The sequence below is a fragment of the Ranitomeya imitator genome, chromosome 1 (genome assembly GCF_032444005.1).
Source record: "Ranitomeya imitator isolate aRanImi1 chromosome 1, aRanImi1.pri, whole genome shotgun sequence".
NCBI lineage: Eukaryota > Metazoa > Chordata > Amphibia > Anura > Dendrobatidae > Ranitomeya > Ranitomeya imitator.
In genome coordinates this window covers 605,594,281-605,606,144 of record NC_091282.1, presented here as the reverse complement: position 1 = coordinate 605,606,144, position 11,864 = coordinate 605,594,281, and the positions used below count along the sequence as shown (strand labels likewise).

Below are 11,864 nucleotides of genomic sequence, written 5' to 3'. Positions count from 1 at the left end.
TTTGGTTTTGTATTTTTGTCCAGCTTGTTCCTAATCTGTATCCTGACTTTTGCTGGAAGCTCTAGGGCGCTGGTGTTCTCCCCCCGGACCGTTAGACGGTTCGGGGGTTCTTGAATTTCCAGTGTGGATTTTTGATAGGGTTTTTTGTTGACCATATAAGTTACCTTTCTATATTCTGCTATTAGTTAGCGGGCCTCTCTGTGCTAAACCTGGTTCATTTCTGTGTTTGTCATTTCCTCTTACCTCACCGTTATTATTTGTGGGGGGCTTCTATCCTGCTTTGGGGTCCCTTTCTCTGGAGGCAAGAGAGGTCTTTGTTTTCCTCTACTAGGGGTAGTTAGATTCTCCGGCTGGAGCGAGTCATCTAGGATCAACGTAGGTATGACCCCCGGCTACTTCTAGTGTTGGCGTTAGGAGTAGATATATGGTCAACCCAGTTACCACTGCCCTATGAGCTGGATTTTTGTATCTTGCAGACTTCCACGTTCCTCTGAGACCCTCGCCATTGGGGTCACAACAGGAGTAATCCTAAGCAAGTGGAAGATAAGTGATAGGAACAGTCTTGTGCTGGAAGTGGTGATGATGGGGGTGGTAGTAGTAGATGTCTGATGATGGGGGTAGTAGTAGTAGATGTGTCTGGTGATGATGATGGGGTGGTAATAGTACCTAGATACTGTATGTCTGGTGATGATGTTAGTGGTAGTAGATGTGTCTGATGATTATGGGGTGATAGTAGTAGATGTGTCTGATGGAGGTGGTAATACTAGTAGTATGTGTCTGCTTATGATGATGGGGTGGTAGTAATACATGTGTCTGGTGATGGGTGGTAGTAGTAGATATGTCTGGTGATGGGGTGGTAGTAGTAGATGCTTGTGGTGATGATGACGGGATGGTAGATGTTTCTGGTTATGATTATGGGGTGATAGTAATAGATGTGTCTGATGGGGGTGGTAGTATGTGTCTGCTTATGATGATGGGGTGGTAGTAGTAGATGTGTCTGGTGATGGGGTGGTAGTAGTAGATGCATCTGGTGATAATGATGGGGTGGTAGAAGGTGTTTATGGTTATAATGATGGGGTGGTAGTAGTAGATGTGTCTGGTGATGATGGAATAATAGTACGTGTGTCTGGGGATGATGATGGGTGGTAGTAATAGATGTGTCTGTTGATTATGATGGGGTGGTGGTAGCGGATGTGTCTGATGATGGGGTGGTAGTAGTAGATGTGTCTGGTGATGATGAAGGGGTGGTAGTAGATGTATCTGGTGATGATGATGGGGTGGTAGCAGTAAATATGTCTGATGATGATGGGGTAATAGTAGTAGATGTGACTGATGGGGGTGGTAGTAGTACGTGTCTGCTTATGATGATGGGGAGGTAGTAGTAGATGTATCTGGTGATGGGGTGGTAGCAGTAGATATGTCTGGTGATGGGGTGGTAGTAGTAGATGGTTCTGGTGATGATGATGGGGTGGTAGAAGATGTTTCTGGTTATGATGATGGGGTGGTAGTAGTAAATGTGTCTGGTGATGATGGAATAATAGTACGTGTGTCTGGTGATGATGATGGTGTTGGTAGTAGAAGATATGTCTGGGGATGATGATGGGGTGGTAGTAATAGATGTTTCTGTTGATTATGATGGGGTGGTGGTAGCAGATGTGTCTGATAATGGGGTGGTGGTAGTAGATGTGTCTGGTGATGATGATGGGGGTGGTAGTAGTAGTAGATGTGTCTGGTGATGTTGATGGGGGTGGTAGTAGATGTATCTGATGATCATGGAGTAGGAGTGAGAGGAGTAGTCCTTTGTAAGAGCCTCACTTGTGATGATGATGATGTGGGTAGTAGTGGTAGATGTGTCTGGTCATGATGAATGGGGGTGGTAGTAGTAGATGTGTCTGGTTATGATGAATGGGGGTGGTAGTAGTAGATGTTTCTGATAATGGTGGTGGCAATAGCAGATACACCTGGTGATGATGGTGGTGGTAGTAGTAGATGTGTCTGGTGATGATGGCGGTGGTAGTAATAGATGTATCTAGTGATGATGATGATAAGAGTGGTGGTAGTAGATGTGTCTGGTGATGATGATGGGGTGGTGGTAGAAGATGTGTCTGGTCATGATGAAGGTGATGGGGGTGGTAGTAGTATTAGCTGTCACTGCTGATGATGATGGGGGTGGTCTCTCCCCTCCCCTACTCCACACTGCTCATGCTCTCCTTGTCCTTCGTCTTCCTCCTCCAGCAGGCGAGCAGTATGGCAGAAGGGGATGAGCTGCAGGCTTTCACCTCCATCATGGACGCTCTGGTGCGGATCAGTGTAAGTGCAGACTGTGGATGATGGGGTAGTACTTGTGATTTTGTCAGGTTTCTCAGTTGGAGGAGATGTGTGAGGGGATATATGGAGCGAAGGCTGCAGCACTGTCTGCTGTCACCATAGTAACTGCATCCTCCATCTTCCTGCAGCCAGAATCCCCAACCGTTACCGATGCGACATGGCTGACAGGAAGGGTAGTGCCGGCTTAAGTCCCAAACATGTGTACCCAGAGGGCAGGGAATGTATACATCTCCACCATACACAGTACAGAGGGATGTATACACCTCCATCATACACAGTACAGAGGGATGTATACACTTCCATCATACACAAAAGAGAGGGATGTATACACCTCCATCATACACAAAACGGGGATGTATACACCTCCATCATACACAGTACAGAGGGATGTATACACCTCCATCATACACAGTACAGAGGGATGTATACACTTCCATCGTACACAAAAGAGAGGGATGTATACACCTCCATCATACACAAAACAGGGGGATGTATACACCTCCATCATACACAGTACAGAGGGATGTATACACCTCTATCATACACAAAAGAGAGGGATGTATACACCTCCATCATACACAGTACAGGGGGATGTATACACCTCCATCATACACAGTACAGAGGGATGTATGCACCTCTATAATACACAGTACAAGGGGATGTATACACCTCCATTATACACAGTACAGAGGGATTTATACACCTCCATCATACACAGTACAGGGGGATGTATACACCTCCATCATACACAGTACAGAGGGATGTATACACCTCCATCATACACAGTACAGGGGGATGTATACACCTCCATCATACACAGTACAGAGGGATGTATGCACCTCTATAATACACAGTACAAGGGGATGTATACACCTCCATTATACACAGTACAGAGGGATTTATACACCTCCATCATACACAGTACATGGGTTTATATACCTCCATCATACACAGTACAGGGGGATGTATACACCTCCATCATACACAGTACAGGGGGATATATACACCTCCATCATACACAGTACAGAGGGATGTATACACCTCCTTCATACACAGTACATGGGTATATATATATCTCCATCATACACAGTACAGAGGGATGTATACACCTCCACCATACACAGTACAGGGCAATGTAGCCACCTTTTGCTTTGATGACTGCTTTGCACACTCTTGGCATTCTCTTGATGAGCTTCAAGAGGTAGTCACTGGGAATGGTCTTCCAACAATCTTGAAGGAGTTCCCAGAGATGCTTAGCACTTGTTGGCCTTTTTGCCTTCACTCTGTGGTCCAGCTCACCCCAAAGCATCTCGATTGGGTTCAGGTCTGGTGACTGTGGAGGCCAGGTCATCTGGCGTAGCACCCCATCACCCTCCTTCTTGGTCAAATAGCCCTTACACAGCCTGGAGGTGTGTTTGGAGGTCATTGACCTGTTGAAAAATAAATGATGGTACAACTAAACGCAAACCGGATGGAATAGCATGCCGCTGCAAGATGCTGTGGTCGCCATGCTGGTTCAGTATGCCTTCAATTTTGAATAAATCCCCAACAGTGTCACCAGCAAAGCACCCCCACACCATCACACCTCCTCCTCCATGCTTCACGGTGGGAACCAGGCATGTAGAGTCCATCCATTCACCTTTTCTGCGTCGCGCAAAGAAAGTGGGGTTGGAACCAAAGATCTTAAATTTGGACTCATCAGACCAAAGCACAGACTTTCAAAGTTTTCCCAATTTTTCAGACTGACTGCTCTTCATTTCTTAAAGTAATGATGGCCACTCGTTTTCTTTACTTAGCTGTTTTTTTCTTGCCATAATGCAAATTCTAATAGTCTATTCAGTAGGACTATCAGCTGTGTATCCACCAGACTTCTGCTCAACACAACTGATGGTCCCAACCCCATTTATAAAGCAAGAAATCCCACTTATTAAACCTGACAGGGCACACCTGTGAAGTGAAAACCATTTCCGGTGACTACCTCTTGAAGCTCATCAACAGAATGCCAAGAGTGTGCAAAGCAATCATCAAAGCAAAAGGTGGCTACCTTGAATCACCTAGAATATAAGACATATTTTCAGTTGTTTCACATTTTTTTGTTAAGTATATAATTCCACATGTGTTACTTCATAGTTTTGATGCCTTCAGTGTGAATGTACAATTTCCATAGTCATGAAGATACAGAAAAATCTTTAAATGAGAAGGTGTGTCCAAACTTTTGGCCACACCGAAGGAAAAGAAAAAAAAGCACGTCCGCACAGCTGCCGAATCATAAAGCCTTAACTATGCTGCCGGTCCCTGCTGACTAGTTGGTGGTGCGGTGTCCTGTAAGATAGCAATAAATGTCCATATACAGGGTGGAGCGCGGTAATTTGCTTTTTTGCACTGCATGCTGTGGCGGCACTGTTGGTCGAAGAGAGGGGAGAGTGGGTGTGGCTTACAGTGGCTGATGGGAGATTTGTATTCCTCTGCCTTTCAGTTGCCATCATGCAGTGGACACGTGAGGAGAGGTCATTTTGTGTTGAAGCGTATTTTTCAAATGCCCACTCGATCATTGCAGTGCAGCGTGCTTTTCGTTTACAATTCGCTGTTCCTCCACGCGGACGTGTTCCTGGACGGCAATCAATTGTAAATTGGGTGAATGCATTCAGAACAGCAGGGAATGTGTCATGTGTACGAAGGGGACCTGAGAGAAGGATTACAACACCACAAAACATCGAGAGAGTTAGAGCAGCAGTACTGCAATCTCCGAAACGCTCTGCTCGGAAGCAATCATTTGCTCTTGGCATTTCAAGACGTTCTCTCCACCGGATTCTTCATGATGAACTGAATTTTCACCCGTATAAAATGTGCGTGGTCCAACATTTGTCAGCATGGGACTATTTGACACGACCGTCCCAACACCTTGGAAGACCTAAGGAACAATATTGAAGCTGAAATTGGCAGAATACCAGTGGACATGCTTGTTAGAGTTCATGAAAACTTCAGAAAATGTATGCAGCAGTGTGTGGATAGCGAAGGTCGACATTTGCCAGATACACTATTTAAAACCATGTAATTTAAAAATTCCATTACTGTTCAGTATAATTAAAATATAAAATAATTTTTTCTAATGATCATAATTTTTTTATTTCATTCCCAAATCAGCAAATTACCGCGCTCCACCCTGTATAAGAAGAAAAATAGGAGCGCACTCACCAAACTTGTAAAATCCAGTCCTTTAACCCCTATCTGACCTTGGACGGGATAGTACGTCCGAGGTCAGATCCCCTGCTTTGATGCAGGGCTCCGCAGTGAGCCCGCATCAAAGCCGGGACATGTCAGCTGTTTTGAACAGCTGACATGTGCCCGTAATAGGCGCGGGCAGAATCGCGATCTGCCCGCACCTATTAACTAGTTAAATGCCGCTGTCAAACGCAGACAGCGGCATTTAACTACCGCATCTGGCCGGGCGGCCGGAAATGACGTCATCGCCGACCCCCGTCACATGATCGGGGGTCGGCGATGCGTCTCCATTGTAACCATAGAGGTCCTTGAGACCTCTATGGTTACTGATCGCCGGTGGCTGTGAGCGCCACCCTGTGGTCGGCGCTCACAGCACACCTCCATTTCTGCTACATAGCAGCGATCAGCAGATCGCTGCTATGTAGCAGAGCCGATCGCGTTGTGCCTGCTTCTAGCCTCCCATGGAGGCTATTGAAGCATGGCAAAAGTTAAAAAAAAAAGTAAAAAAAAATGTGAAAAAAATAAAAAAAATATAAAAGTTTAAATCACCCCCCTTTTGCCCCAATCAAAATAAATCAATAAAAAAAAATCAAATCTACACATATTTGGTATCGCCGCGCTCAGAATCGCCCGATCTATCAATTAAAAAAAAGCATTAACCTGATCGCTAAACGGCGTAGCGAGAAAAAAATTTGAAACGCCAGAATGCCCCATATATGCTCTGCACTGTTCATATTGTCCCATATCTGTGCCCCATATAGTGCTCTGCACCGTTCATATTGTCCCATATCTGTGCCCCATATAGTGCTCTGCACCGTTCATATTTCCCCATAGAGCTGCACATATATCTGTGCCATTGCTGCTGCTGCTGCTGCTGCAATAAAAAAAAAAAAAAAACATACTCACCTTTCTTGCTTGCAGCTCCCAGCATCCGGTCCCGGCGTCTCTCTGCTCTGACTGATCAGGCAGAGGGCGCCGCGCACACTATATGCGTCATCGCGCCCTCTGACCTGAACAGTCAGAGCAAGAGGACGCGAAGACAGAGCGGCGCCGGGAAGATGGAGCGGCGCCCGGCGGCTGGAATGCGGACAGGTGAATATTACATACTTACCTGGTCCCAGCGTCCGGCTCCCTCTGCCTGTCACAGCTGTCTTTGGTGCCGCAGCCTCTTCCTCTATCAGCGGTCACCGGCACCGCTGATTAGAGAAATGAATAGGCGGCTGGGAGGTGGAGCCGCTTATTCATTTCTCTAATGAGCGGTCCCACGTGACCGCTGAAGAGGGGAAGTCACTCTGCTCTGCGTATCCATGGCGACGGTTTGTGGGCGGCTCTCCAGCAGCTGCAGTGCAAAACTCCCAGAGCTCCGTGCTGCCTCCTCTCTTCTAGCGTGCACCTCGTACTGCAGATTCCTGCCTCAGGGGCCGCATGCGTGCAGCCTGCCCCTAATGCCGGCCCTGAATGGGCCCCCCTGTCTCGCCAGGGCCCCGGCACTTGCACGGGTACGACGGGTTGTATTCGATGAGCCCAAGTCCAATGCCCTACCTCCGCATAGGGATTGTGATTGTGCTATCGATTTGATTCCTGGTAGTAAGTTTCCTAAGGGTCGACTGTTAAATTTATCTGTACCTGAGCACGCCGCTATGCGGAGTTACGTGAAGGAGTCTTTGGAGAAGGGTCATATTCGCCCGTCATCGTCGCCATTGGGAGCGGGGTTCTTTTTTGTGGCCAAGAAGGATGGTTCACTGAGACCTTGTATTGATTACCGCCTTCTAAATAAAATTACGGTCAAATTTCAGTACCCCTTGCCGCTGCTGTCTGATTTGTTTGCTCGGATTAAGGGGGCTAGTTGGTTTACCAAGATAGATCTTCGTGGTGCATATAATCTTGTGCGTATTAAACGGGGCGATGAATGGAAAACAGCATTTAATACGCCCGAAGGCCATTTTGAGTACCTGGTTATGCCATTCGGACTTTCTATTGCTCCATCAGTGTTTCAGTCCTTTATGCATGATATCTTCCGAGAGTACCTGGATAAATTCCTGATTGTATACTTGGATTTGGTCTTCTCGGATGATTGGGAGTCTCATGTGAAGCAGGTCAGAATGGTGTTCCAGGTCCTGCGTGCTAATTCTTTGTTTGTGAAGGGGTCAAAGTGTCTCTTTGGTGTTCAGAAGATTTCATTTTTGGGGTTCATTTTTTCTCCTTCTACTATCGAGATGGACCCTGTTAAAGTTCAGGCTATTTATGATTGGACTCAGCCAACATCTCTGAAGAGTCTGCAGAAGTTCCTGGGCTTTGCTAATTTTTATCATCGCTTCATCGCTAATTTTTCTAGCATTGCTAAACCGTTGACTGATTTAACCAAGAAGGGTGCTGATGTGGTCAATTGGTCTTCTGCTGCTGTGGAAGCTTTTCAGGAGTTGAAGCGTCGTTTTTCTTCTGCCCCTGTGTTGTGCCAACCAGATGTTTCGCTTCCGTTCCAGGTCGAGGTTGATGCTTCCGAAATTGGAGCAGGGGCTGTTTTGTCGCAGAGAAGTTCTGATTGCTCGGTGATGAAACCATGCGCCTTCTTTTCCAGGAAATTTTCGCCTGCTGAGCGAAATTATGATGTTGGCAATTGAGAGTTGCTAGCCATGGAGTGGGCATTCGAGGAGTGGCGTCATTGGCTTGAAGGAGCTAAGCATCGCGTGGTGGTCTTGACTGATCACAAAAACTTAACTTATCTCGAGGGTGCCAAACGGTTGAATCCTAGACAGGCTTGTTGGTCGCTGTTTTTCTCCCGTTTTGACTTTGTGGTTTCGTACCTTCCGGGCTCTAAAAATGTGAAGGCGGATGCCCTGTCTAGGAGTTTTGTGCCCGATTCTCCGGGTTTGCCTGAGCCGGCGGGTATTCTCAAAGAGGGGGTAATTTTGCCTGCCATCTCCCCTGATTTGCGGCGGGTGCTGCAAAAATTTCAGGCTAATAGACCTGACCGTTGCCCAGCGGAGAAACTGTTTGTCCCTGATAGGTGGACGAATAAAGTTATCTCTGAGGTTCATTGTTCGGTGTTGGCTGGTCATCCTGGAATCTTTGGTACCAGAGATTTGGTGGCTAGATCCTTTTGGTGGCCGTCTCTGTCGCGGGATGTGCGTTCTTTTGTGCAGTCCTGTGGGATTTGTGCTCGGGCTAAGCCCTGCTGTTCTCGTGCCAGTGGGTTGCTTTTGCCCTTGCCGGTCCCGAAGAGGCCTTGGACACATATCTCTATGGATTTTATTTAGGATCTCCCCGTCTCTCAAAGAATGTCGGTCATTTGGGTGGTTTGTGATCGCTTCTCTAAGATGGTCCATTTGGTGCCCTTGTCTAAATTGCCTTCCTCCTCTGATTTGGTGCCGTTGTTTTTCCAGCATGTGGTTCGTTTACATGGCATTCCAGAGAACATCGTTTCTGACAGAGGTTCCCAGTTTGTTTCGAGGTTTTGGCGAGCCTTTTGTGCTAGGATGGGCATTGATTTGTCTTTTTCCTCGGCTTTCCATCCTCAGACAAATGGCCAGACTGAACGAACCAATCAGACCTTGGAAACATATCTGAGATGTTTTGTTTCTGCTGATCAGGATGATTGGGTGTCCTTTTTGCCTTTGGCTGAGTTCGCCCTTAATAATCGGGCCAGCTCGGCTACTTTGGTTTCGCCGTTTTTCTGCAATTCTGGGTTCCACCCTCGTTTCTCTTCAGGGCAGGTTGAGTCTTCGGACTGTCCTGGTGTGGATACTGTGGTGGATAGGTTGCAGCAGATTTGGACTCATGTAGTGGACAATCTGACTTTGTCCCAGGAGAAGGCTCAACGTTTCGCTAACCGCAGGCGCTGTGTGGGTCCCCGACTTCGTGTTGGGGATTTGGTTTGGTTGTCATCTCGTTATATTCCTATGAAGGTTTCCTCTCCTAAATTTAAGCCTCGTTTCATTGGTCCATATAGGATTTCTGAGGTTCTTAATCCTGTGTCTTTTCGTTTGACTCTTCCAGCTTCTTTTTCCATCCATAATGTGTTCCATAGGTCATTGTTGCGGAGATACGTGGCACCTGTGGTTCCATCTATTGATCCTCCTGCTCCGGTTTTGGTTGAAGGGGAATTGGAGTATATAGTGGAGAAGATTTTGGATTCTCGTGTTTCGAGACGGAAACTCCAGTATCTGGTTAAGTGGAAAGGTTATGGTCAGGAAGATAATTCCTGGGTCTTTGCCTCTGATGTCCATGCTGCCGATCTGGTTCGTGCCTTTCATGTGGGTCATCCTGGTCGGCCTGGGGGCTCTGGTGAGGGTTCGGTGACCCCTCCTCAAGGGGGGGGTACTGTTGTGAATTCTGTGGCCAAGCTCCCTCCTGTGGATGAGAGTGGTACTGCGGCTTCTGAGTTTCCTTCTTCAGGTGATGAGGTTAAGTCGTTAGGTGCTGCTCTATTTAACTCCACCTGGTGCTTTGATCCTGGCCTCCAGTCAATGTTCTAGTATTGGTCTTGCTTCCTCCTGGATCGTTCCTGTGGCCTGTCTATCCTGCATAAGCTAAGTTTTGCTTGTGTTGTTTTTTGTTTGCTATTTTTTCTGCCCAGCTTGCTATATTGGTTTTTCTTGCTTGCTGGAAGCTCTGAGACGCAGAGGGAGCACCTCCGTACCGTTAGTCGGTGCGGAGGGTCTTTTTGCCCCTCTGCGTGGTTGTTTGTAGGTTTTTGTGTTGACCGCAAAGCTATCTTTCCTATCCTCGGTCTATTCAGTAAGTCGGGCCTCACTTTGCTAAATCTATTTCATCTCTGTGTTTGTATTTCATCTTTACTCACAGTCATTATATGTGGGGGGCTGCCTTTTCCTTTGGGGAATTTCTCTGAGGCAAGGTAGGCTTATTTTTCTTTCTTCAGGGCTAGTTAGTTTCTCAGGCTGTGCCGAGTTGCATAGGGAGCGTTAGGCGCAATCCACGGCTACCTCTAGTGTGGTGTGATAGGATTAGGGATTGCGGTCAGCAGAGTTTCCACGTCTCAGAGCTCGTCCTATGTTTTTGGTAAATGTCAGGTCACTTTGTGTGCTCTGAACTTCAATGTCCATTGTGGTTCTGAATTACCTGTTCACAACAGCCGGCCCTGGCTAGACCCCAAGGCAACTGTATGAATAAGTGATGAGATGATGATGGTTGTGGTAGGCCGGGCAGGTGTTGTAGAAATAATGCAAGGACACAGTGAGGTGCAGTTTCCACTTTTACTCACAGTTCTCCAGTCCACAAATGCCTGCTGGCTGCTGAGTTCTCCGGATCAATGGCCCAGCAATCTTCCAGGTAGATTGGGATGCACCTTTCCAGGACTGCTTTCGTATGCCTTTTTCTGGCTGTCTCACAACACTGGCTTCCACTTCTCTTGCCCAGCGCCTTACGCACAGTGTCCCAAGCCACAGTCAGGAACCTGGTTGGGCGACGTCTTCTTAGTCCCCTGTATTCTATATGGCTGCCTTTTTGGTGAAGTATGGATGTGGCTGTGACTCTTGCAAAACCACAGTGTCACGATTCCCCTGACCGCTGTCACCAATTGGTCAGGATTCACACCGTGACCGTCACCCCTACGTCACGGATTGAGGTGACTTTAGACCAACAGACGGCTGTCACATGTGCAGGGGGGCTTATCTTAGTTATCCCACCGCTGCCACCAATTGTCACGATTCCCCTGACCGCTGTCACCAATGGGTCAGGATTCACATCGTGACCGTCACCCCTACGTCACGGATTGAGGTGACTTTAGGCCAACAGACGGCTATCACATGTGCAGGGGGCTTATCTTAGTTATCCCTCCACTCCACGATGTGATGTAAAACCACACACAAGGCTATTGACCTCTTAGTTTACAGCAGGGGCTTATAATAGGTATCCCACTGCTTTCAATATACCACGAACTGCAGGGATTTATGTATATCCCGCTTACAGTTCCACTTAACACTTGCAGCTCTCTGGCGCCCCCCTTACTCTCAGGTCAGATTAGGTACTGCACCCTGGGTAATTAGTCGCCAGAAAGGCTGCCTGCTATGTACTGGCTATTGGGCACGCTGCAGCGACGCGATAACTACTCCCACACAGGCAGGAACAATAATTATTAACCCCGCAGTCGCTTCAGCATCGCTCAACAGTCAGCGCACGTTCGCTGCCACCAGCTTCGATTAACGGGTCCGAAGCTAACCCAACACAACAGTAACAGTAGCGTATTTCCCTTCAGAGACTTAGGGTACGGTTTAGAACAGGAGAACGAACTAATATATAATAGTATATCCCATTAAAATTAATTAGGCAGTGCTTTATGAAAAATATTTTATAAA

The 11,864-nt window shown here is 47.2% G+C and overlaps 1 protein-coding gene across 4 annotated transcripts in view; it reads left to right on the top strand.

The window, feature by feature from the left end:
• The first annotated feature begins 2,194 nt into the window (after positions 1 to 2,194).
• The window catches only part of TRIM46 (tripartite motif containing 46), a 78,042-nt gene continuing 68,372 nt past the window's right edge, over positions 2,195 to 11,864 (top strand). For all 4 annotated transcript variants that reach the window (XM_069768924.1, XM_069768905.1, XM_069768915.1 and 1 more), the window contains exon 1: positions 2,195 to 2,310. In XM_069768924.1, the coding sequence (XP_069625025.1) occupies positions 2,203 to 2,310 (108 nt within the window). In that variant the 5' untranslated portion in view covers positions 2,195 to 2,202. The remainder of the gene's footprint in view (positions 2,311 to 11,864) is intronic.